We start from the raw sequence: 24,982 nt of genomic DNA, 5'->3' as shown, positions 1-24,982 counted from the left end.
AAGAAGTTAATAAACAAGTTAAATTGCTTTTTAAAAAAAAAAAACCCAGCTACCATGCAGCATCTGTAACTGTGTAGGTTTAAACATCAAATTAAACAAACTGAATATGAAAGAATAATTTTAAGAGGGAAGAAAACAACAGAAAAGTGTTTTCAATCCCCAGCTTTGCAGAAACAGCCTTCTTTACTTGGTGTGTATATTCCAATTCAGCAAATCAAACCTCTACCAAACAACACTGCACTGCAACTGCCAAGTGATCAGAAGAGTAGATTAAGAGAAAATTCTGAGGTATAGGTGTCAAAGTTTACATGCATGAGTTGAAAGTGATTCCATAAAAATGCAATTTCAAATAACTTCACAAAGACAATGAAGCAATCTGTGTTTATGACAAGTAATTTTAAAGATGAACTGAAGTTTCAGAAAACTAAAAAAAAGCTTTGATTACTTCCTTATATAAAGCATATGTCCTCTAGCTAAATGACTGAAACATAAAATGACTCCCAATTCTGTGAATACAATGAAAAGGCAAAAATACTTCTTAAATTATCTACATGGATGTTAAACAACCACTTTTGAGTTTCTCAGTGACAGTAATCTTGATCACTCTTTCACATGTGAGTTGAGAGTCACAATTTCTTAGGCTCCACCAACAGTGCCTCCTTAAAAGCTGAACATATTTGAATGAAGCAATTTTATAGTTCCAACCTGAACTCTTACTTTCAGAGATGTGATTAATGTTATAGCATGGTCAGCCATGCAGAGTATTTAACTGAAATATGGACTTGGCATCTGGTTTATTAGAGGAAGAGGTTACAGTAAGAGATCTCTTACAATAATAGATCTATGGGATCTGGGCTCGATATTTTTTCTCAATGTCAGGGCAAAACATCTTAAGACTAAACCTCATCCTTGAGTATTATGTCTGAAAGAATGAAAGTGGAGCAGACAGTGAACAATTGAAAAGATAAAATCTTTTATCGTGATTTGTGTAATCTTTTCGAACTTAACATGTATTTGTTTTGAAACCACAAAATAAGTGGCATAATTTTTGGAAGGTTAACTGTCATCTAATATTATTCCCAGAGCCCCAGAAAATGGAAAACAAAACCTTCCCCACAATTTGGTCAATAACTTTGAATGTCTCGATGATCCAAAGCGAGAAGCACAATAAATATGAAAACTATGTTTTCCAAAGACTACTTAAAAGAGAAAGATTTAAGCTAAACCTCGGCATACTGAGAAATTAATCTGTCAGGGCCGATTCACCCCGGTGTCAAGACGAATGTAAAATTTCGGGCTCATGGATGGTCACCCTACACGTCTGTCTACAGACTAGGAATCTCCTGGAATATTTACAATTTATCAACATCAATATATTTAGTTAATAACTGACCCATGGTACTTGGCAAAACCTATACTAGTATCTAAGAAGAGTAAAATAATCAGGGGACTCAGAGTCTAGGTACTAACCTTACAACCAGAGTCCTCTTTAGGCCAGTTCTGCATCCACATTAACAGACAATCCACCTTGCATTCTTCTTGACAGTGGTGCCAAGACACCTGGCTATATTTACTGAAGCAAGTTTTAATTGACTAATCAGTAGCCTATCTATTGGTATAATTAAAGTTTTTGTCTTTGTATTCTGGGGCTTAAATTGAACACTTCACGTATGATTTTGTATCAGTAAATAAATTAGCTATATACATATTAAAATCTATAATGATCAGTAAAGAAATTAGCTGTATACATATTAAAGTCTATAATTCAACATTTAGAATTATTATCTTAGGGCAACAATATCAACAAACTGAATCAAAATCCATGAAAAAAGTTTGATGGATTTTTGCCCATTAAAATTTAAAAGGAAAGAAGGCTTCCTCTGATACAACTCATTTTGTCAGAAATAAACAATAAGTTTTACAAGTAAAAGTATTTCCTGTCCATACACAGGAAATTAGGTTGTCAAGCATAAATTATTTTCAGATTAACTGCAAAGAATTCTTGAGATGGAATGCACAGAAGGCTGAGTTTTAAAGAGTCTTTAAGACCACTTCCAGTTCTACTACCCTATGATCATTAAAACTGAAATAGGTAATAAACAGAAAAAACCTACATGGTCCTCAGTTATACTTTAAGAAGAAAAATATTTATGTAGAAAGATAAAAGTTAAAATTGTCTTCATCGATACTAGTAAAAATATTTCATCAAAGACTAACATCGAAAACATAATTTAGGATTCAGGTTGTTTCTTTCATAAACAGCAAAAACAGACAAGGTTTTGTATAAGATTAAGTATTTTATACACTGACGACCCCTTTGTGCTGTATACATACAGATTAAATGCCCTTGATTGTTAATATTTAGTCCTAAATGAGTGATTAAGTCATAAGATGACCATAGCTATCCTAATTGGAAGAAATACCCTTCTTTCTCAAGCAATTCTCTGTTTCAAAGCTTTAAGCAGTTTTGCAAATGAATAAATTTAAGAACAAAAGCGAAGAGCACTTAGTCTGGCGCTAGCTGGGATGCCTAGCACTGGCATCAACTGTGGCAGCAAACAGTGCTCTTTGAGTTGAGTTTCATCTCTGTCCACTTATCTATCCATCCAACCACAGTGGAGTGACTTTCTTGGTTTTGTCTTGTTTTTACATGCAAAGTATTGTGAAAAATAAAAAAAAACCATACTACAAAGGCATGAAGATTATTTAAGCAAATGCTATATTATTAGCAATTCATTAAGAATGCATGTTGATGAGAAATTGATTCTAGTAATGCCATAAAACAGCAAAGTCTCAATTGTATCTTTTTCTTTTATAAAACATTAGGAAATTTTGAAGAAAGCATTTAGGTTTGCCATATTACCATTTCATTAGTAATAGCTCCCTCTCATGCTTACATCAAGTCTTCCTTAATGAGAATAAACAACACTAGCCAATGTGAGAACTCAAATTTAAATGAAAATTTATTTCGCATAACTATGTTACTCTAATAAGCTAAGTCCAAAGTCAAACACCTCTTTCCCCGTGGGTTTTCACAGGAATAGTGTTTCTCAAACTGTGAGGGTGATCTCTGGTGAGGTTTCAGCCTCTTCCAAAAACACAGTAAAAAATGGGGAGAAATTATTTTCACTGAAACACAAATTTTGTACCGTTTCTTGTGACATTTTAAATAGAAATATTTAATTCGTTGCCACTAAGGTAATTCACTAATTCTTAGGAGCATAAAAAGAGAATGTGAGTAAGAGAAAAATCATTGGTTGTCAGAGTGGCTTCTGCTGCTTAAGAACTACACCAGCTGTTGACTAAGGGTCCTTGCCTCCCTTGGAGAGGTCAGTCACGCCTACATCTTGTTTATCACACTTACAGAAAGAGCAGGGCTTTTTTTAGGCTTTTTTTGTTTGTTTGTTTGTTTTTTGCTTTTTAGGGCCACACTCATGGCATATGGAGGTTCCCAGGCTAGTTGAATAGGAGCTGTAGCCACTGGCCTTCGCCACAGCTACAGCAATGAGGCATCCAGCCGCGTCTGCAACCTACACCACAGCTCACGGCAATGCTGGATCCTTAATCCACTGAGTGAGGCCAGGGATTAAACCTGCGTCCTCATGGATACTCGCCATATTTGTTTCTGCCGAGCCATGACGGGAACTCCAAGAGTGGGTTTAATGATCTCAAGATATTCTTCCTAAGCACAATTTTAATTTACAGAATTAAAAAAAAAAAAAACCCTAATGACAAACTACACTTAGACTCCTTTCTCCTTCTGGGTCAAAATAAACAAGAAAAGATAGTATGCCAAAATTTTGAAAAAGATTGGGATTACTGAATCTGGTTCAATTGACCCTACAGAGGACTAATATGTCAACCAAAACAAAATAAGCAAAATGGAAAAGGAGGCTTAGTATAAATTATTCCATTTTACTTTTACCATTATACCCAAAATTATAAATTAACTTCCTTGGTGTCTAGTTTTTTAAACAAAGTGTATGATGACAGCTTGAGAAATCCTGAAACAGAGGTAGTGAAAAGCCAAACAGTAAGAGAATTAGGGCATTACATGCCAATTACCTGGTGAAATATTAGTACAACATAAGCCTGCAAAATTAAAACAACACCTACTTGTGAAAGGCAGAGCAGATAAAATCTTACGTGTACTCCGGTGCAGAAAGCGCTGCCTGGAACCTTGCAATTTTATTTCTTGGGGCAGAATCTGATCTGTGCCACCTTAAATAATAATTATGCTTCTTTACATATTCAACTTTTAAAACACAAAGAAAAAAGCTAAATATGATTTTACTGGTTAACCATTTTTGTGTCAATAGCTGATAATAATCAATCCTACTGTCTCTTGAGAGTAAGAAAACAAAGGCCATTGTTCCTGCTCTTATACCCATATGGACTCCTAGTCTTAGAGCCAAGGAATAAAATAAAGTGGAAGCAGGCAAAGGTTCATGCACAATGATACATAATTAATCTCACATTACAAAGAGAAGTAAGTGATGATAGGAAGTAGGTAAAGATAGGAAGAGTCAATCACTTTGGTGGAGGTAAAATATAATTGTATTGTACTAATAGTTTCTTCCCTACCACATTACTAACATTAAATAATAATTTGCTCATTATACAAAAATTTAGTTAATTAAACATAGAATCTTAGAGATGAAGACAATCCTAAGTTATAAAATTAATAATGTAGGAAAGAAAAGGCGAGGTTATATTATGAACAAAAAGATGGTTAAGTATCTTACCGTGACATGCTAAGATACATAACTACCAAAACAAAAAGTATGGTTAAGTAATAGAAGCATTTCATTGTGTGAAAATGTATAGTTAATTACTCATGTTATTTTTACTACCAAAAATTAAAACATGAATTCTGTTCTATTAAACATCTAGAAAATGCTACTGAGACAACTTATAGAAGAAAGAATTCAAATATTGTTAATCCTTTCTGTCATGAGGAACTTAAACTATTGGTAACTGCAAAGTATCTATGAGCAAATCGTTTACCCTAAATCATACCTCACTAGGCTGGTGTTTATACGTAACAGAGCTATTTCCTTTACCTTCAACTAAACTTGGCTATTAATAATAAATACTTTGTGAGGAGTTCCCACTGTGGCTTAGTGGTAATGAACCAGATTAGTTTCCATGAGGATGCGGGTTGGATCCCTGGCCTTGCTCAGTGGGTTAAGGATCTGGCATCGCCGTGATCCTGCATTGCTGTGGCTGTGGCGCAGGCCAGCAATTGTAGTTCTGATTCGACCCCTAGCCTGGGAACGTCCAAATGCCGCAGGTGCAACCCTGAAAAATCAAAATAAATAAATAAATACTTTGTGAGGAAATAAACTCAAAAGTGATGCTACAGTACAATAGTCCTGTTTTTATTTCACTAATGGAATATTCAAAGTAATTACAGATCTAAATAACCAGCCATATCTTTATATAATAGGAAAATTTACTAGCAAGTTTTACTGCCTTAAAAAATATTACAAATAGAAAATATCAAAAACCTTTCAGTGCATGTTTAATCTTTCCAAGGATACTAAACATCAAGAAGCTACCTTCACCATGAATTAAGTAATCTTTTCACCATTTGTGCAATATATTCGAATATATGCTAGAAAAATGGATCCCATGGGCCAGCTGACATTTTCTGCCATGTACTTCAGGGAAACATACAATTATCATAAAAATTTCATATGAATAATGGTTGAACTTTTTAGATAAGCTTTCCCCGAAGGAGACATAGACTCTTTTAAACTTACTATCTTCCTATCTAACTACAGAATAACACTAACTGCTTTAGGATTATTTAGATTCCCCAAGAAATAAGAACAGTTACAGTTCTCCTTTGCACCTAACACAAAAATAGAGAGATCCAACACACATCAGTCCTTTGTGCATCCTCTTTAGACAAGTTGAAACTACTCTTTAGACAAGCTGAAATTAGAACTTGATACACTTTAATAGAAATGGTATAATTGTACTGTGCTCTAGTTATTTTGTACACACATTGAAATGTTTTGCTTTTATCTAGATTTGAAAGCTCTGCCAGACAAATCATCTCCTGATGCTCTAGAGAAGCTTCCTAGAGAAGCTAACAAGATGCTTGACATCAAACATGGTTCATGATGAATGAGCTCATGAAAACAGAATGAAATTTAATGAAGAAGAAATATTAATTTACACATCTAAATTACCAATGGCTGCAAGACTTAAAATTCTGACCAGTTTTTAAAGGGGTACTTTATTTTTCAATGACCATTAATTTTAATAAAACAACAAAAAACAACAAAAAGCGCTTGCCCAAGTTAAAACATCTTACAGTGGGGTAGCTTTAAGATGATAGAACCAAATGGGAAAGGTTTACAAAATAGTCCTTTAAACAATGTACTTAAATTTTTGGAAAATGAAAGGGATCTATGAATTCAATGACTCAGTAGGCGGAGAGTCATTGGTCTTAGAAAGTAAATTATTGCTTATAATACATTGTTTACTATGGCTCTTAGAAGCAGAGCTGCAAAGGTAGTCCTTTGACAATCTTAGGACAAATTGAGTAACTTGAAAATAAAGATGCTTCCTTAATAAGGTGTTTTCTTTTAACTTTTTTTTCCCCAAACTACATGTTAGATAAACATTTTTGAAGGCTGCACAATTTTTCTTAAGTATACTTTATAGGAGATTCCCTAAATACCACATTTATAGAAGACTATTATATACATAGAAGAAGAAAATACTAAAAATTTCTCAAAACTAACAAAATGATGAGATATTAAAGCTATAATGAGTTGTGAAACTATAAAATTGACATAAATGTATAAGAGATTTCAAACACTAGCAGAAGTAAATTTATTTTTTTTCTCCAGGTTCTTAGACATAAAACACACTTGCTTTTTTTTTTAATATCTGAGTTTTAAAAAATAAGTACATTATTTAGAAAAGGATGGCACAGGGAGTATATGGAGAGAACTTATGAAGGAGATATAATGCTTAGTGCTTCTACTCACATGGAGTCAGTTCTGACTAGCTGTCCGTTCTGGCGAACAGCATTTTCACTCATAGAGCGCTCTCTTTTTAGCCTGCCAACGGAACGGATCTGTTTGGCACAAAGAAACGGAAAGAAATAGAAAATATTCTTAACAGCCTAGTAGCTGCTTAGCATCAAAAGAACCTTAATCCAAGGCTACTCACAAAATTTACAAGAACATAAGCAAGAATTGCAACCAGAAATGTGTATTATACATAGATTATGTTAAAAAAAAAAACCTACGATAATTATTTTACTGCAGATAAATTAGGAATGCTTATCTTCTTTATGAAAAACGTTACTTCTAATTTCTTCTTAGGTATCAATCTTACTTGCTACAATTATTAGTGTTTTTATTTATAATTTACACAATATACTTATATTATCTAAGAACAATTACGACAGCTTTTAAAGATTAAAAATACTATAGGAAATGGGATGTATTTGTATTACAAATAAGTGTTCCTGGCTTCTGGAGTTAAACCAAAATCAGCTTTGGCTGGATATTTGAAAATTAGACTGAAAAATTCTCACTAGCTTAAAGGTTTTGGCATTTTAGAAATAGCTACAATCAATAACCAAAAAACCCCAAAACAACCTAATTAAAAAATGGGCAGAAGACTAAATAGACATTTCTCCAAAGAGGACATATGGATTGGCCGTCAAGCATATGAAAAAATGCTCATCACTAATTATTAGAGAAATGCAAATCTAAACTACAATGAGGTACCACCTCACACTGGTCAGAATGGTCATCATTAATAAGTCTATTACTAACAAATGATGGGGAGGGAATGGAGAAAAGGAAACCCTCCTATATTGTTGGTGGGAATGTAAATTGGCACAACCACTATGGAAAACAATACGGAGGCTCCTCAGAAAACTAAATATAGAACTTCCATGTGATCCAGCAAAACAACTCCTGGGCAGACACCAGGATAAAACTTTGATTCAAAAAGATACATGCATCCCTAAATTCATACCAGCACTACTCACAATAGCCAAGAATGGGAACAACCTAATAACCGTATCTTCTGAATCCATTCATCTGTTGACCTGGACAACAATGGATTACTACTCAGCCAAAAAAAGAATGGAGTGCCATTTCTAGCAACATGGATACAGCTAGAGATTCTCATGCTAAGTGAAATAAATCAGAAAGAAAAAAGACAAATACCATACATTTATACGTGGCATCTACAATGTGGCACAAATGACCCTATCTACAGAACAGAAACAGCCTCCAGACATGTACAACAGACTTGTGGTTGCCAAGGGAGAGTGGCATGGACTGGGAGTTTGGGGGGGTTAGCAGATGCAAACTACTACATTTAGAATGGATACATAAGAAGGTCCTGCACAGAAACTATGTCCAATTTCTTGTGATACAGCATGACGGAAGATAATATGAGAAAAAGAATGTTTATATACGTAGACTGGGTCACTTTGCTGTATAGCAAAAATTGATACAACATCGTAAATCAATCACATTTTAATTTAAAATTAAAAAAATAAATACTATTTTCCATCTCAAATGTGTTTCTTACAAATGTTATCATTGACCTCTTTCCATTAAGGGATGGAATCTGTGTTCCCTTTCCTTGAAACTGGGTGGGCTAGTGACTGCTGCAGAGAAGAAACAATGTGACTTCTAATGTTAGACCATAAACAACAATAAGGCTTTGGCCTTTTCCCCCCTCTCCAGAGGGGGCTGCTCATATTTGGAACAATGGCATCATGATGTGAGGAGGCCCAAGTAGCCACATGGGAAGGCCATGTGTAGGTAGGTGCAACTGGCCTAACCATCACATGGCACCCATGACCACCTGCTACTTCCTTACAGCTGGATTACATGTCTAGAGCCTTCCGTTGGATACCCATAGCCTTTGTGCTACCTTTCAGGAAAGTTTCAAGGGCAAGTATCCTCCCTAAAGCAGTTTAAGGTCTAGCTGGATAAATTTTTCCTAGTCCTTAAGCTGGATACTTTGTACATGGTTGCTGCAGGATTTGGTATCCTGTGGATGCCTCTGTGTAAAAGCTTGCATGGCCTGGGCGTATTTCCTTTTCTGAAGACAGTCATTGCCTTTGTGCTCCTCTTCCAAAACCCGGCCAGGGTTTATGCAGACCAACTGATCTGCTCCTTCCCAATGTTCCCAAGTCTTGGGTACATTTGGGTTTCGGTGCTCTTTCAATTTATTGGAAAAATGGATGGCTTTCCGTCCTCTGCTTTGAAGCTCTTATTACCCGCCTATAATCCAATTTCTCTTTCCACTTCAATGGCCTTCTTACAAAGCTCTTGGCCATTTATTGTAGTTGATCTTTTCAAAGACAACTGATGGCTGAGTGATAGGATACACTGATGAAGTCCAAATCTTTGACTGCATCACACATTGCTTCAAGGCTGTGTCGAGTCTCCTTCTTTGCCACCTCTTTTTCTTTACTGTATTTCCTTTTTGTTCTCTGGAAGATTTTCTCTCACTGGTTCCCACTTGGACCACTTTTTGAGAGGAGGAAGGCGGTGTCAGTGTTGCGGCCTCTTCCTCCTCATTCACATTGCCTAATCTATTTTAAGAACACTGAGAGCTGTCATGATTTGAATATTTTGCTGTTCTTGCCCAGATCAGATGGTTTACTGTGCATTTGCTTTATCAGTTCTCTATAGGTAAGAATCACTAAACAATGGCCTTTTCCTAGAGGTGCTCTCCAAATATTAGTAGAGATTAGGCATATTGAAAGGTTCAATTTCTTCTCTGCCTCCAGCTTTCATAAACCCTTTCTGAGCTAGGGGGATTATCTGCTTCATGTTTTAAGCTCTCTATAGGTTCACTTGGATTCTTCGAGCCAGTTAAGATTTCAGGTACAGTTTTTTTTGTTTTTGTTTTTTTTTTGCAAATTTATTCCTTGCATCAGTCAGGCTTTTAGACAAAAATGTATAGCCTTCCTTGTAAGTCACCTTCAGGTATTCTCCTTTCTTGCCACAGACCAGTGATTCTCATCTGGGGGTGATTTTTTGCCCTCCAGGGGGCATCTGGCAATGTATGCAGATTATCTTTTTTTTCCTTTTATTGTGATAAACATAAAATTCACCATTTTAAACCATTTTAAAGTACACACACAATTCAGTGGTATTTAGTACATTCATAATGTTGTGCAACCAGCACCACCACTATCCAGTTTCAGAACATTTTTATCTCCCCAAAAGGAAACCCCATGATTAAGCAGCCACTCCCAATTACCCTCTTCTCCAATCCCCTGGCAACTACTCATCTGCTGTCTCTGTGGATGTGCCTACTCTGAATATTTCATGTAAGTGTAGATAAACCTCATGAATGCTGTTAAATATTTCACGCTAAAAAAGACAGCCCTCACCACAACAATTACCCAGTTCGAAAAGTCCTCTGCTGAGGTTGAGAAACCTCTGCATATGCCGCAAAATGATTACTACAGCATAAATGATTTAGCGGATATCACTTGATAGAGTCTGAGCAGCATCTGAATGAATCATCAGTGTTATCAACCCCCAGGACCTTAATACCCTTTCAGTCCAATCCATTTTCTAGAAGCTAGTAGAACTCTGGCCCCTTCTCTTGCCTCCTCTGTTGATTAGTTGATTGCCTCTTGAGGACACCCTGACTCACCTTTGATTTAAAGCACAGATCATCATGTTTGCTTTCCTTTTAATAGGCAGCTAGTACTAATCTCAGAAATTCCTCTTGCATAACAGGAGTTAGCTACTGTCATAGGATTTTTTTTTTTAATGGAAGTACAGTTGATGTACACTATTATATAAACTAAAGGTGTACAATACAGTGATTCACAATTTTTAAAGGGTATACTCATTTATAATTTTAACATATTGGCTACAGTCCTTGTGTCATATCATATATCCTTGCAGCTTATTTTATACATACTAGTTTGTACCTCTTAATCCCCTATGCTTAGCTTGCTCCTCCCCACTTATAACTACTAACTTGTTTTCTATATCTGAGTCTGTTTCTTTCTTGTTATAGTCACTAGTTGGTTGTATTTTTTAGACTCCCCATATAAGTGATATCTTACAGCATTTGTCTTTCTCTGATTTATTCGACTTAACATCAATACCCTCCAAATCCATCCATGTCATTGCAAATGGCAAAATTTCATTCTTTTTTATGGCTGAGTAGTATTCCACTGTGTATGTCTATATATGTGTGTTTATGTCACATCTTCCCTTATCTACTCGTCTGCTGATGGGCACCTTAGGTTGCTTCCACATCTTCTGCCAGAGGATAACTTTCTGAATAACGATATTTGTACCTACTAAGCATTTAACACCAATTAGAAAATGGGCTAAACATACTACACATATCACATTTAACTCTCACAATAATCTTACGCACTTGACATTGTTCTTATCTTTTTTTAGAGAAGAGCCTTGGAATTGCAAAATAACTTGCCCAAAGTTATGTGATCAGTTAAGTAACAAAGTGAGCCTTCAAAATTAGGCTCTCAGCCTCAGTTTTTCACAGCAATGCTACACACTTTGAATACTTATCACATTTGACTAAATATCACAATTAGTAAACCCACATAGGCTTAAAACATAGGTCTACTGAGGGAAATCCCACTAAAAAAATTTCCATTACTCATTCTTGGAGTAATCACTCAAGAAAGTACTACGCTTGTTATCAGTTGGTTCTCACATCAAGTAGGTATTCACACTAAGTGCCTATAATAGTAGATAATAAAAAATGATAAAAATCAGAAGACAAACAAAACCTAAAGAATGTCAAAGGAGGGTTTCTTTCCTGGAAGAATCCTCACTCCAAGACAATATTATTCACAGCTGAACTGTCTTCCCCTCACTCAGACCACCATGAAGGAACCATGTTTCACTGCAGTCTTACAAAAAGCTCCAAAAATTCCATTAAATAAATACAACTCTGCAAGTACCTCAGTGCCTTTTTATCATGTGAACACTCAAATTTAGTACTTTTCACCATGTAAGTATCTCAGTCATCTCAGCAGAAATTTCAAACCTAAGAAAAGGCCATACTAGTATTCCCCCAGAAAACTACACTCCCCTAGGTTATACGGGTGATTCGCCCTCTTAGCAAAGGACTACACGGAAAATGAAAGAACAAGCCAGGTTCCATTATCAATAGAAAAGTATCTTTGCACATTGTCTTATACTAGCATCATTGACAACACAAGAATTCAGAAATTATAATGAAAAAGCTGCAACTATAAAGATCAAAGAAAAGTTTTACAAGACTAGCCCTGAACTGATAACAAAGGTAAGATCTGAACTTTGTTCCGAACACTTTATTAGGCCATATACTGCCATATTTAGGTCAAGAGGGCTATTAAAGCTACTAATGTTACACAATGTAATAGTTTCAGTAGAAACTTTTTAGTAAGCCAGGAGAATGGTAGTGTCAAAGGGGAAAAAAAGACCTTTCTTTGCTGTTTGCCAGACTGCTTTTATAATAAAGTGAAGCATTAATTTTTTTTCCCATACTAAACTCCCAAATTTTTCCGTATTGCTTAAAGCATTAAAAGCTCTTCCTTTAAGATTTCATTAACGTTAATGATTTCCACAAAACTGTCATTTTCCTGAACTATAACATTTAAACTAAAAAACAAAAAAAACCAACAGCAAAGTATCTTATTTGGGTTATCTATACAACAGAATTTATCATGACCAATGGTCCATGCTGAGGGATTTCATCACACATTGCTAATGATATGACTGATAGCCTCCTAACTCCTCTTTACCTTTTGCTCTTGTCTGTTATTTCAAATTCAGTTGATGTTGAACTCTAGTACTTACTTCTTCATTTTGAGGGGTTGGAGGAGGTCTTTCTAAATCCAGAAAATCTAGTGGTCTTTCACTTAGTGTAAGCACACGAGGTGGTGTTTTTAGTGCCAAGGTTTAAAGGGAGTTGACTGTATAAGGTCAAGATCTGCTGGTCTTGAAAATGGAATGTCTTCATTATTTCCTGGGAGTAAAAAAAAAAAAATAAAAAGGAAAGAAGGGAGGTTTTTATAAGATACTGGTTTTAGTAAAATGTATTTCCCACTATAAACCCATCAGGAATAATTCACTAAAATTAAAAAGGCTAACAATACAAGTATTGGCAGGGATGTGGAGCAACAAACTCTTACATGTCACTGATGGACCATAACAGGGGACAACCAACTTCTAAAATAGTTGACAGCTTTCCATAAAATTAAACATCATAACTTTTAATGATATAGCAATTCCACTCCTAAGCGATATGGAAACACATCTTTACAAAGACATGAGAAAATCAACAGCAGCTTTATTCCTAACAGCACCAAAAAGGAAACAACTCAAATGTCCATAAATAGGTGAATGTAGAAACAAACTGTCGTGTGTCCACACAGTGGAATATTAGAAATAATGAACTGATATAAGCAACAATATGGAAGAATCTCAAAAACCTAACACTAAACAAAAAGAAGGCAGACCCAAGAATACATATTCTATCATTTCATTCATATGAACTCTAGGAAAGACAATTTTGGTTTCTGGTTATAGAAAGGAGATTATGGTTGCCTGGAATTGAGGGGTAGGAACTGAATGAGATGGGGCACAAGGAAACCTTTTGGGGGGGGTAATTGAAAATGTTCTATATCTGGACTGTGGTAGAGGTTATAAAGGAAACCTGTCAAAACTCATCAGGCTGCGCACTTAAAAATGACACACAATGTATGTAAATTATACCTCAATAATTAGTTGAATTATTAAAAAATACTGTTTGAAATTTCAGACTATTATAATGAAGAAAATTTTTGAAGAAAATATAAAGCTGCACTTTCCAACTGCTATTCTAAATAATATTTGGAAAAACTATAAAGTTTTCATAAAATATATATAAACTAAAGATGTATCAGGCAACTTCATAAACAAATATGACATACCTGCTACGACAATTCTCTCTGGAACCTGCATGATCACACTAGCATTTGAAACTCCTTCTTGGAATCCTTGTTCCATGTCAGCATTTGGTGGTGCTACCTTTAATTTCTCCGGGACCCTCATTCGCTGACTAATACCTTCAGTGTATTCCATTTCATACTGAATTCGACTAATTTCCGCCATCTCTGCAGCAGTGGGAGAAGGAAACGCTGCCCCACTCACTCTGCGGCAAAAATTTAAAGACAGAGGTGACTGAGTGTTAAAATGTCAGTCTTCTCCATGGAGTGAAAGTTAGAAGACAGTATCTTATAGGAAGAGCAAAAGGAGATTTCTTATTTGTAAGGACTGAACGCAAAGGAAAAGCAAGGCTGAAGAAAATGTTTTCCTCAATATAATGGCTTCGCACTTAGCTGAAACTCCACCTTGAGGACATTGCTTAGGAGCAAATACTTAAAATTATTACATAACCACGACACAAACGTGCACATATATACACTCTCTTCCTCTTGCATAAGTAGACATGCATGCTGCTTAGAACAAAAAAAAAAAATGTCTAAAATGAAACTTAAATGGAAATTTCCTAATCAATTATTTGAAGGGAAGCTGCTAGGACTTTATAAAAATCAGAAATTAGAAATTGCTGTCATGCATGAAAAAAAATCTTTTAATGATAAAAACCAGATTCATAAGATAAATAATGTAATTCTAAATTTACCAAAAAAAGAGATGCAACCCCTAAATTTCACAAAATACAAATCAAAACCTCCCTTAATGTATATCTGATGACTGAGATGAAACAAATATCCAATAGAGAATATGTATTAATATATCCTTAATGTATGCATTCATTTTGGGGGATCGAAAGTTTCACATTATTAATTTGTACTTAATATCATATATACTGGTATTTTTTTAAAAATGACATCCCTTCATGGAGAAAGACAGTACAAATGCACTGAGTAACCTTCTGAATTAAAGAAGGACCCATGCCCCAGGGAAATGCAGTAAAAAGGAAGTTGCCCCCAAACACAAAATGCTGATAAAAGTGTAAAAGAACATGATTAGCCAATGGCAATCAGCTTTAAAGCCACTATGTCTCAAGCCTATAATACCAGCTCAACTGAATAAAATGTCACTGACCTTCCTAGTGGTGTGTCATTGCTTGTTCTTTTACTCATTTTTAATACAGTAAATACACGTCTATAATAGCTACCAAAACACTGCTACCCTGTAGTTCAGTTTACTTTACACAACAATTCCCCTACAGATCTGAAATTTTTTGGAGGTGTACATAACAACACGGACACTGCTTTTCCAGCTGAAAAAAAGAAAGAATAAAAATCAGTATTTCAACAGTTCATTTCACATGAAAACTATGAATAAAAGTATCAACTTAAATTATTTCTGGATTTCAACCAAAACCAATTTTCAAATTCCTCCTAATAAGAGTAACTCTATGTTTCAAAAATATAAAGGCTATTTTAGCAGAGTCACTGTTTTACGATTTTTGCAAAGAGGATAATGAAAAGCTAATCAAATGTATACACAAATGTAAAGTCCAATCAGAAAAAACATTTTATAATAAAACCCCTCTAATCATTATATTCTCCTTTCTTCTTTTTTTTTTAGGGCTGCACCGGTGGCATGTGGAGGTTCCCAGGCTAGGGGTCAAATCGGAACTGTAGCTACCGCCCTACACCACAGCCACAGCAATGCCAGATCCTTAACCCACTGAGTGAGGCCAGGGATCGAACCCACGTCCTTGGGGATGCTAGTCGGGTTCCTTAACCACTAAGCCATGACGGGGACTCTCAAAAAATCCTTTTCTTCTTTAGACCAAGTACAAATGAAGAAATCATGAAGATAATGTAAAGGGCAGAAGTAAATGTACTTGAAGTGAATGCCTAAAATTTGATGTAGAAGTGTTGGTTTCTTTAAAAGGAAATAGCTTTGAAAACCAAACTACACCAAATTTTCAGAAAAAAATATATATAAACCAAGGTCAATAAAAGCCACAGCTGGTCTGTTTCTCACACTCCATGTCAGAGAGGTAAACTCCACCTCACTGACATGCTTTGGAGAGTTCTTAGAGGTAACTTAAGGTGCTAAGCCCTGACAGCTGGTTAATTATGACTGTCAACTTGCATCTTTTATTCTTTACCAAAATGTGTGAATTTTAAGTATTTGGCATGCAGATAGTTTAAAGACTAAGAAAATAGAGTCCAAAGAGAAAATGTTTACTCACAAATGTGTACCAACTACTGCTTGCTATTTGGCATTATCTGCTTCTATGCTTCATAGTAAATCCTTTAACTTGCTTCAATAAGCATGTGCTGGATTTAGAGCCACTTCTGTCCCTGGGGAGTAAAAACAGAAGCTAACTGAGATAATAAACTAGATAATATTAACATTAGGAATTCACTGCTGGGAATCCTCCAAATGATTTAAGTCACTAAAGATGAACAACCTTACATTAAGAAACCAACAAAATAAATAAGGAAAAATAAACAAACTTACCACTAATTTTAGTCCCAGAGAGAGGGCCTTAGAACCATTCATTAGTTAATGCAAAATAAAATAAAAGACTATCATCATTTCTGATCTGAATTTAGAAAAACATAGCTGATGAAAATATGTTTAAAAGAATCTTAATACTTAAGTGTTATTATATAAATGTATATTAAACAGGAACAAATGCATTGGCTATATTTTTATTCAGCATTTAATTTCAGTATTTAATTTGAACCAGCAATAAATGCACATGGTACAAAGTACACAAGAACTTACAGAGAAAATTAAGTGTCCCACCAGATCCCATCCTATAACACCCCAGTTCCCCCAAACAACCTCTCTTATCAATTTCTGTGTATTTTACTTTATTTTATTTTGCTTTTTAGGGCACAGGGAAGTTCCCAGGCTAAGGGGTGAATCCCTGACCTATGCCACAGCCACAGCAAGGCAGTATCTGAGCTTTATCTGTGACCTACACCACACGTCACGGCAACGACGGATCCTTATCCCATTGGGTGAGGCCAGGGATGGACACTAGTCAAGTTCGTTATCATTGAGCCACAATGGGAACTCCCTGTGCATCATTTTAAATGAGATACTCTTCTTATACTCGTGTGTATGTATCTGCAGCTCAGTAAAAGCTTACAGTTAGAAATAACACTGAAAAGTTATACCTCAAATGGTGAGAGCCTTGGGACATTATACATTGAAATTTTACAATAATAAACAAGGGATGCAAACTGCTAGAACAATACTGTCTCCCTGAAATGTGCCACTATCCACACCTCATTTATCACATTTCAGCCTTCCACTAGCACATCCATGGGTCTTAAACATTTCATTCTATAGCAACATCTTCTCTCACAAGCCTCTCTGAATGTGGAAAGCATCACAGATTTAGATCACAAAGGTGAACACTGAAAAAACTCTGGAAAAAGCCAAGTTCTCCTGTAGCCAATCTAAGCTACTTAAAAAGTAAATGGAGTTTTTCTACCAAGATTTAATATTGTCCCCAATTACTGGCTTTTCTGCTTAAGGAAAACAGATCAAAATCTAATTTTTGTCCCTCATTAGACTGTGATATTTTTGGTAATATCTTTTGACAATAAAGAAAGATTTCCCACTTGGAGCTAAAATAATAATTCTAGTTTTGCCACTTAGAATCTACCAGGCAACCAGTACATGAGTCTCTGTGATACAACTAAGAAGACAAAAACCCCTTTCAGAATCATAGATGATCTCATATCTCTACTTTTTTTTAAGCCCAGGGGTTCCCAACCATTGGTAACTTAATTACCAAAAATTTTTTTTTTCAGTATTCAAACAGTACAGTACTCTAAGTTACACTTAATCTTTCCTTTAACTCAACTTTAAAATCTTTAAATACTTTAAAAGTAAATTGTGTATTACTATCTTAAACCATGGACTTAATGTGTACATTTATAAAGACACGTAACAAAAACATGACTCATATAAAAACTCTCAACTGTAAACTACCTCGTTACATCCTACTTGTGGAAAGTGTCCCAATTTGGTGACACAATGATTCAAGCTTGACTTTTTCATTTTCTACATTAGAAGACTGGGATCCGAAGAAATAGTCCAGGAAGTCACAGAAGCAACTTGGATCAAACTGATTGTGGTTGCAAAGATTTACATAATTCCCCAAACACTAAAAAAATGTCAGGTTGTTGATCACGTAATTGTGTGGACCTGGTTCAGGGCTTTTATACAGCTCACCTTGTTTCAGTTCTCTTTTCAAGACACTATACTTAATAAATGGGTATATTAGAAAATAATGGTGTAGTAATCCGGGATTAATTTTAATTTTTAAAGAAAAGTCACTGCAGGGTTTCCCTTGCGGCTCAGCGGTAACAAACCCATGAGGATGCGGGTTCGATCCCTGGCCCCACTGAGTGGGTTAAGGATCTGGTGTTGCGGTGAGCTACAGTGTAGGTCACAGACTCGATTCAGATCCCACGTTGCTGCGGCTCTGGTGTAGGTGCGCAGCTGCAGCACCCATACGACCCCTACCCTGGGAACTTCCACATGCCGCAGGTGTGGCCATAAAAAGGAAAAAAAAAAAAAAAAAAGTCACTGAAAACTTAGAAAACACAAATCAACAAATTTTAAAATAAGGTTATCAGTCCACAGAAAACAAGTTTCAACACAAGAAGGGAGGACAGGAACAGCTAACTTTTAATCGTAAAATGAGGCAGCCCTATCAGACAGGAAGGGATAGACAACACAATTTCCTTTTGGAAAAAAATAGCAAAACCAATTCACAAGTGCTTGAAACCAAAAAGAGGCGGGTCCCACAAATAATTTAATTACATAGGAAGAGACTACCAAGCACAACTAAATCATTTTGATCCTTTCCCGTCCAGTTCCTAGGGAGTTCTCCTTTGGGATCGTATTAGCAATGAAACTGACACGGAAAGAAACGTTTTTCATCTAGAGGATACATTTAAGATTCCTCAATTAAAGTCTCTCAGTGGGGTGAGAGGCCTGTATACAACTGGTTCTGTACTTGAGAACAGAGACCCAAAGCTTTTCTTATCTTCTGTAACTAAGAGGTCACCACCTTTGAAAGGGTTCTCTCCCTGGCTCTTAGGTTGTGGGATGGCAGCCGGAGGTTTTTCTTCCACCAAAGAAAGGGGACTCCTGCAGACGGAGGACCGGCGGTACGGGAATCTGAGCTTTCCTCCAGCTTCTCTGCTGGGAGGAAATGCTAGGAGCATCTCCCGCCAGGCAGCCACACCTGCGGGCAAGGATGCTTACACACCGGCCCCCACCAGGGGCCTCCCGCGGGTGCCTGCGCTTCCAACAAAGCCTTTCATCTCCAACACTTTATCTTCTACGAAGGAAAAACGAAAAGCAAAAACTACTTTTAAAGACGGCAGACGTCGGGTTCAAGGTCATACTGAAAGGTACCAGGGCCTTGGCTGGGAAGAATAAGGAAAATGACCGGCTAAACATCGCGTTAAGTTCTCAGGACGCCCTTAGGGTGTCCCAACCCCCAAACTATTTTCTAGCCGGAAAAGCTACATTTATCGACAAAACGAGACACCCAAAAACGTTTGCAGGAGAGCGCACTGCTCTCCCTTGCCTTTCTCAGGCACCGAAGGGGCGGCAACGCCCTGAGGAGGAGGAAAGGCCAAAGTTCAAGGTCGGGACTCCACCCAGGACGACACCGCGAACCGACCGGGGTACAGCGAGTCCCTCCATCGGCCAGAGGGTCAAGGCCACCGCGCTAGGCCTGGCGGCGGCTAGGACCCCAGGCCCGGGGTAGGGAGGACGTCAGAACTCACCCCTGGGCCCGCTGGAGGGTCCCCGGCGTGGGCCGCCGCCCGCCGGCTCCCAGGGCGCTCGGATGGGCGCTCTCAGAGGCCGTTGGCCGAGCGCACTGAGGCGCCCGGGCAAACCACCGGCCGGAGAGGCCCGCAGCGGGCGGGGAGAGACGCGAGAACGTCCGGGACTGGCCCCTTCCAGGAGCCGTAGCTGAGACAGGTTCGTGGTCATGTGACGCAGGGAAGGGCGGACGTAAAGTTCCCGCGTAGGAGCGCGGGGCAGTGCGACGGCGCTCCGGCGACATCTTTGTTGTGGGCAAAGTGTGCCAACCGCGAGTAGCAGGTGTTCTCTCAGGCTTACATTTGTGAGCGTACGGAATCTTTAAGAATCTCGTGTTTACAAGGTAAAACTTTAGTAGCTCGTTAAATAACTAGTTTTCAGGATTGTTTGTATTAAATGAGGACTGGTCTGAGGCCTAAGAATCTGCGTATTCCGCCAGTTCTGCAAGAGATTCTTAAACACTAAACTCCAATTTTGACGACTTTTCAGGCCCTCTGACTCTGTCTTCCTTAACAGTGATCCTTGCCCTTACTGGCTTCATTGATACTTCAAGGTGAGATTCGCAGAAAATAAGTTAGGTTTCATAGTAGTTAGCAGCCTTATTTAGCTTCCAAGAACTGTCTGCCTATAACCACCTAACTATTGACTTTCGTGGAGGGCGGGGCGCGGTGGGGGTGGGAATCAGTACCTTGCTCATCAATATTGGGACAGAATGAAGCCAGCACAGAAAAGTTTGTATGCTTCGATTTTAACAAACAGACAAACAAAGACGTGTAAGTATGTACTTCTCTAGAGTCTAAAGATATTCCAGAGATGTTAGCATTCTTTAAAATAATTTGGGAGGTCCTCCGAGAATTTTTCATTCTTGGGCCCCTTCTTCACAGTGGGCCCAAGAACAAATTCTTAGTTTCGTTATTAACGTTAATAAATACGATTTATTCTTTTTTGTTTGTTTGTCTTTTTGCCATTTCTTGGGTCGCTCCCGAGGCATATGGAGGTTCCCAGGCTAGGGGTCGAATCGGAGCTGCAGCCGCCAGCCTACGCCAGAGCCACAGCAACGCAGGATCCGAGCTGCGTCTGCAACCTACACCACAGCTCACGGCAATACCAGATCCTTAACCCACTGAGCGAGGCCAGGGACGAACTTGAAACCTCGTGGTCCCTAGTCGGGTTCGTTAACCACTGAGCCACGACGGGAACTCCAATACGATTTATTCTTATCCTTTAAGAATAAATTGATTTTAGGAATGATCAGTCATTCCAAGTTCACCTTCTGGGGGAATTTAGAGACCAAGCTGGATAAGCCATCTATGACCAAAACCTTTAGAAGTGAGAGTTTTCCTGCTCATGTAGTATCTTTCCATTTATTAATTACTTTCAGTTTGCTTTTTATTCCTGTGCTTCCCCAGGGAAGTTGAAATAACTTTCAAATGAAGATTGTGATCCAATTACCGAATCCAAAGTTTCCTCCCTTAATATTGATCACCCTTAATCTTCCTGCATCATTTGATTCTGTTAAATTAATCAAGAATGTAGTACATCAAAGCACCTGACACTGTCTGGTAGTACATTCTCAAATTTTATAAAAAGGCACTTTCTCGCCCTTGCTGGAAACTCTGCTCCCTTGATTTTGTGATAAAGCTTCACGATGGGCTTTTCCTTTTCTTCCATCATTAGTGTAGACATTCCTGTTTATGATTCAATCCACCCTTGACTCCTTTGCACCCATAGTTGCCTCAAATCTTTGGTGGAGAAAGGTGGTATTTAAATCTAAATATATCAACAGGATTGTCTCATCCTGTTGCACTAGTTCTGGCCGTTTCTTCCTAAGCATCCTGTTGGAGCTCTGATACCAACAGGGCTTCCAAACTTCAAAACTTCTCCTCTTCCCAATCCAGATAAGTTCTGAATTTCCTTTTTCAGTTGATGGCAAGATTTTTTTTTTTTCTAGTTACAAGTTACAAAATTCTGAAGTCATCTTTCACAGCCTCCCAAGGCCCCCGCCCCTTAAATTCTCCCACCTCTATGCCAACTGTCCACTTTCTCTCCCTTTTCTGCTCCCACTGGGAAATCACTACCCATAATCTGGGCTGTTACCCTTTTAACTGGCCTCCCCATTCCAATATTTTTCTTTCTCTAATTCTAGATATTGGATCCACAAAGAACCTATTTTTGCAGTTTGTGACAAAGACATCCCAAATTTGAAGCCCCAAATACAAAAACAAATTGATAACTTACTTTTTTTTTAAACAAATTCAAAAGTCCATACAGCAGTACAATAATTTTTAAAAACACTTGAAATTGAAATAGCCTGGAAGGGCAGTAGATTAGATATTGGATCTTCCATGTTCCCGTTTATAGGAACAGTCTACTCTTAAGCTCACAGTCTTCAGTGGATCTCTATACCAACCAATGAGGTACAAGTTCAACTTGGAGTTCATGGCCCTCACCTGCTGCTATGCCACCTTACTCACCACACGTGTGTGTATGATACTTATGCATATATTCCTTATATTCTTGACCATTCATGGGTCTCTGAGATTGTTTCATGCTTTCCTAACTACTTACCTGTATCTATGCTATTTCTGCCACCTAGAAAACCATCCTACTCTCTGATCACCTTCTACTTCTTGAAACCCTAACTGCCCTTAAAGGTCCACTTAAAATGTCCCATCTTTTATGATTTCCTGAGGGCTCCAACTTTTAAATCGCTATTTGTTGGCTCTTAGGGTACTTGTCAATAGTATCATTCTGTTCAATAGTATCATTATCTATATTTTTGCCCTGTTTTCCCCACCAGATTATAAATTCTGTGTTTGAGGCCAAGGTCTGCATCTCATGTCCACATCTTCATGGAGCTAATTATATTGAGCATGTCGTAGTTGTTGGGTATAATGTAAAGAGATCTTTTTCCTTGTTTGAGTGATAAATTGGAATTATAATTCCAGGAGTTCCCTCTGCCATGCAGAGGGTTAAGTTTCCGGCGTTGTCTCTGTGGTGGCACAGGTTCAGTCCCCAGCCCTGTACAGTGGGTGAGGGATCTGGTGTTCAGCAGCTGTAGTGTGACTCGCTGCAGCTTGGATTCAGATTGGATCCCTGGACTGGAAACTTCCTGATGCCTTGGATGTGGTCAGAAAAGTAAAGAAAAAAGAAAAGATAGTTCTAAAAAGGTTTTGAGCAATGTCCGCATATTTAGAAATACTGTACAGCCTCCAAAAACCTAGAGAAGGTCAAATTTATCTGAATGGTTAAATCGAGTCCACTCATTCAAAACCAGTTACTTCTCTTCCTGTGTTTGGTTGTCTCTTAACTTATAGTAGCCCAGCTGGGATTAGGTTGAGGTGAGCTGCATACTCTTAGCACTCCACAAGTGCCCCGTCAGTAGCTGCAAAGAATCCCTTAGAGACTGACCAAGATTTTTCTTTCTACACAGGCTTATAAGTAGGGAGAATGTGTTCAAACACAGCATTCATTCTTCTACTTGTCAGCCGTAAAAATAAGTTTATTAAGATGGATTAGTACATTTTTCAACTTAGTATGTTTTCAAGTTAGGTTTTTTTGGACCCAATTATGAGAATGCATCTAAATATTTATTTGAGCAATGATTTTCTTGGTTATCTTGGAATTATTACCCAGCATTGCTATTCGTCTTTTCCTTTGATTATATCTTTTTTGTCATTTAACGCAGCCTGAGAGTTTCTTACCTATGAGATTTTATATTTTGTATATTAAAGGCATTCAACTTAACCAAATCTTTGAAATTTATGAATATTTTTCCTTGAATGGGGAGTATTTGCATTATAAATGGGAAACTTTATTAAAATATATGACCCTGAATTTCTATAATCTCTGTTTTCCCATTGATTTGTAAAAACTCCTTAAATATTTCAGTAGCAAATTAGTAAAGATATCATTAGTCATTTCACAGGAAAAATAGAAATAAACAAGCATGGACTAAATATACTGATTAAAAAAGCCCTAGGAGGAGGGAGTGGGATGGACTGGGAGTTTGGGGTTAGTAGATGCACACTATAGCATTTAGATAAGCATTTAGATAAGATTGTGCTGTACAGCACAGGGAACTATATTTAATCACTTGTGATGGAGGATAATGTGAGAAAAAGAGTATGCGTGTGACTGGGTCACTTTACTGTACAGCAGAAATTGACAGAGCATTGTAAATCAACTATAATCAAAAAATTAAAAAAACAAAAGAAAGGAAAAAAAAAAAACCCAGGAGCTCCCATCATGGCTCAGCAATAATGAACCCAACTAGTATCCATAAGGACATGGGTTCAATCCCTGGCCTTGCCCAGTGGATTAAGGATCCGGCGTTGCCATGAGCTGCGGTGTAGGTCACAGACACAGCTTCAGATCTGAATTGCTGTGGCTGTGGCATAGGCCAGCAGCTGCAGCTCCCATTTGACCCCTAGCCTGGGAACTTCCATATGCCGAGGTTGCCACCCTAAAAAGCCAAAAAAAAAGAAAAGCCCAAATACTAATTTCCTTTCTTTTTTTTTTTTTGGAAGTTTCCAGGCTAGGTGTCAAATCAGAGCTGTGGCTGCAACCTACACCACAGCTCCCAGCAACGCTGGATCCTTAACCCACTGTGCAAGGCCAGGGATTGAATCCGTGTCCTCAGGGATACTAGTCGGTTTGTTAACCACGGAGCCATGATGGGAACTCCTAAATACTAATTTAAAGTCGTAAATGTTCAGCCTCGTGGTAATAAGCAAAACGGAAATTAAAATAAGGTAAAATTGTAAAAGGACAGCAATACCCATTATTGGCAAAAACATAAGAGATGGGTATTTTAATTACAGTGTGTTGATGCCACTGGAAATTCTAGCGGTGTTCCTGGAGAGAGAGAGAGAGAGACAGACCTAAGATTGCAAGTTTTTGATTCTGCAGTCTTCCTCCTAATGATTTATCCGAAGGAAATAATTGGAAATGTAAAATGAAATGTGTGTAATATGTCCATAAATGTCCATAATTTCATTGACTTATGTAGTAAAGTACATGTAAAACTGCATGTAGCAAACAAAATGTTCATCAACTGATTGATTTATGTCGAAAATCCATATAAACAATGATTAGTTCTTATCTATTGATGCGAAAATATGTCCACAGGGGAGTAAGTAAAAAAAATTTACTTTCAAGACAGCATG

At 37.4% G+C, this 24,982-nt stretch overlaps 1 protein-coding gene across 1 annotated transcript in view; it reads right to left on the bottom strand.

The window, feature by feature from the left end:
* The window catches only part of MFF (mitochondrial fission factor), a 30,915-nt gene extending 11,042 nt beyond the window's left edge, over window positions 1-19,873 (bottom strand). The window contains 6 exon segments of the mRNA NM_001244126.1: window positions 7,008-7,096; window positions 12,840-12,937; window positions 12,940-13,008; window positions 13,955-14,175; window positions 16,198-16,309; window positions 19,775-19,873. Coding sequence (NP_001231055.1) covers window positions 7,008-7,096; window positions 12,840-12,937; window positions 12,940-13,008; window positions 13,955-14,135 — 437 coding nt within the window. The 5' untranslated portion in view covers window positions 14,136-14,175; window positions 16,198-16,309; window positions 19,775-19,873.

This window comes from Sus scrofa, chromosome 15 (genome assembly GCF_000003025.6).
Source record: "Sus scrofa isolate TJ Tabasco breed Duroc chromosome 15, Sscrofa11.1, whole genome shotgun sequence".
Lineage (NCBI taxonomy): Eukaryota > Metazoa > Chordata > Mammalia > Artiodactyla > Suidae > Sus > Sus scrofa.
The sequence above is the reverse complement of the archived record's forward strand: the minus strand, read 5'-3'. Positions and strand labels throughout refer to the sequence as shown.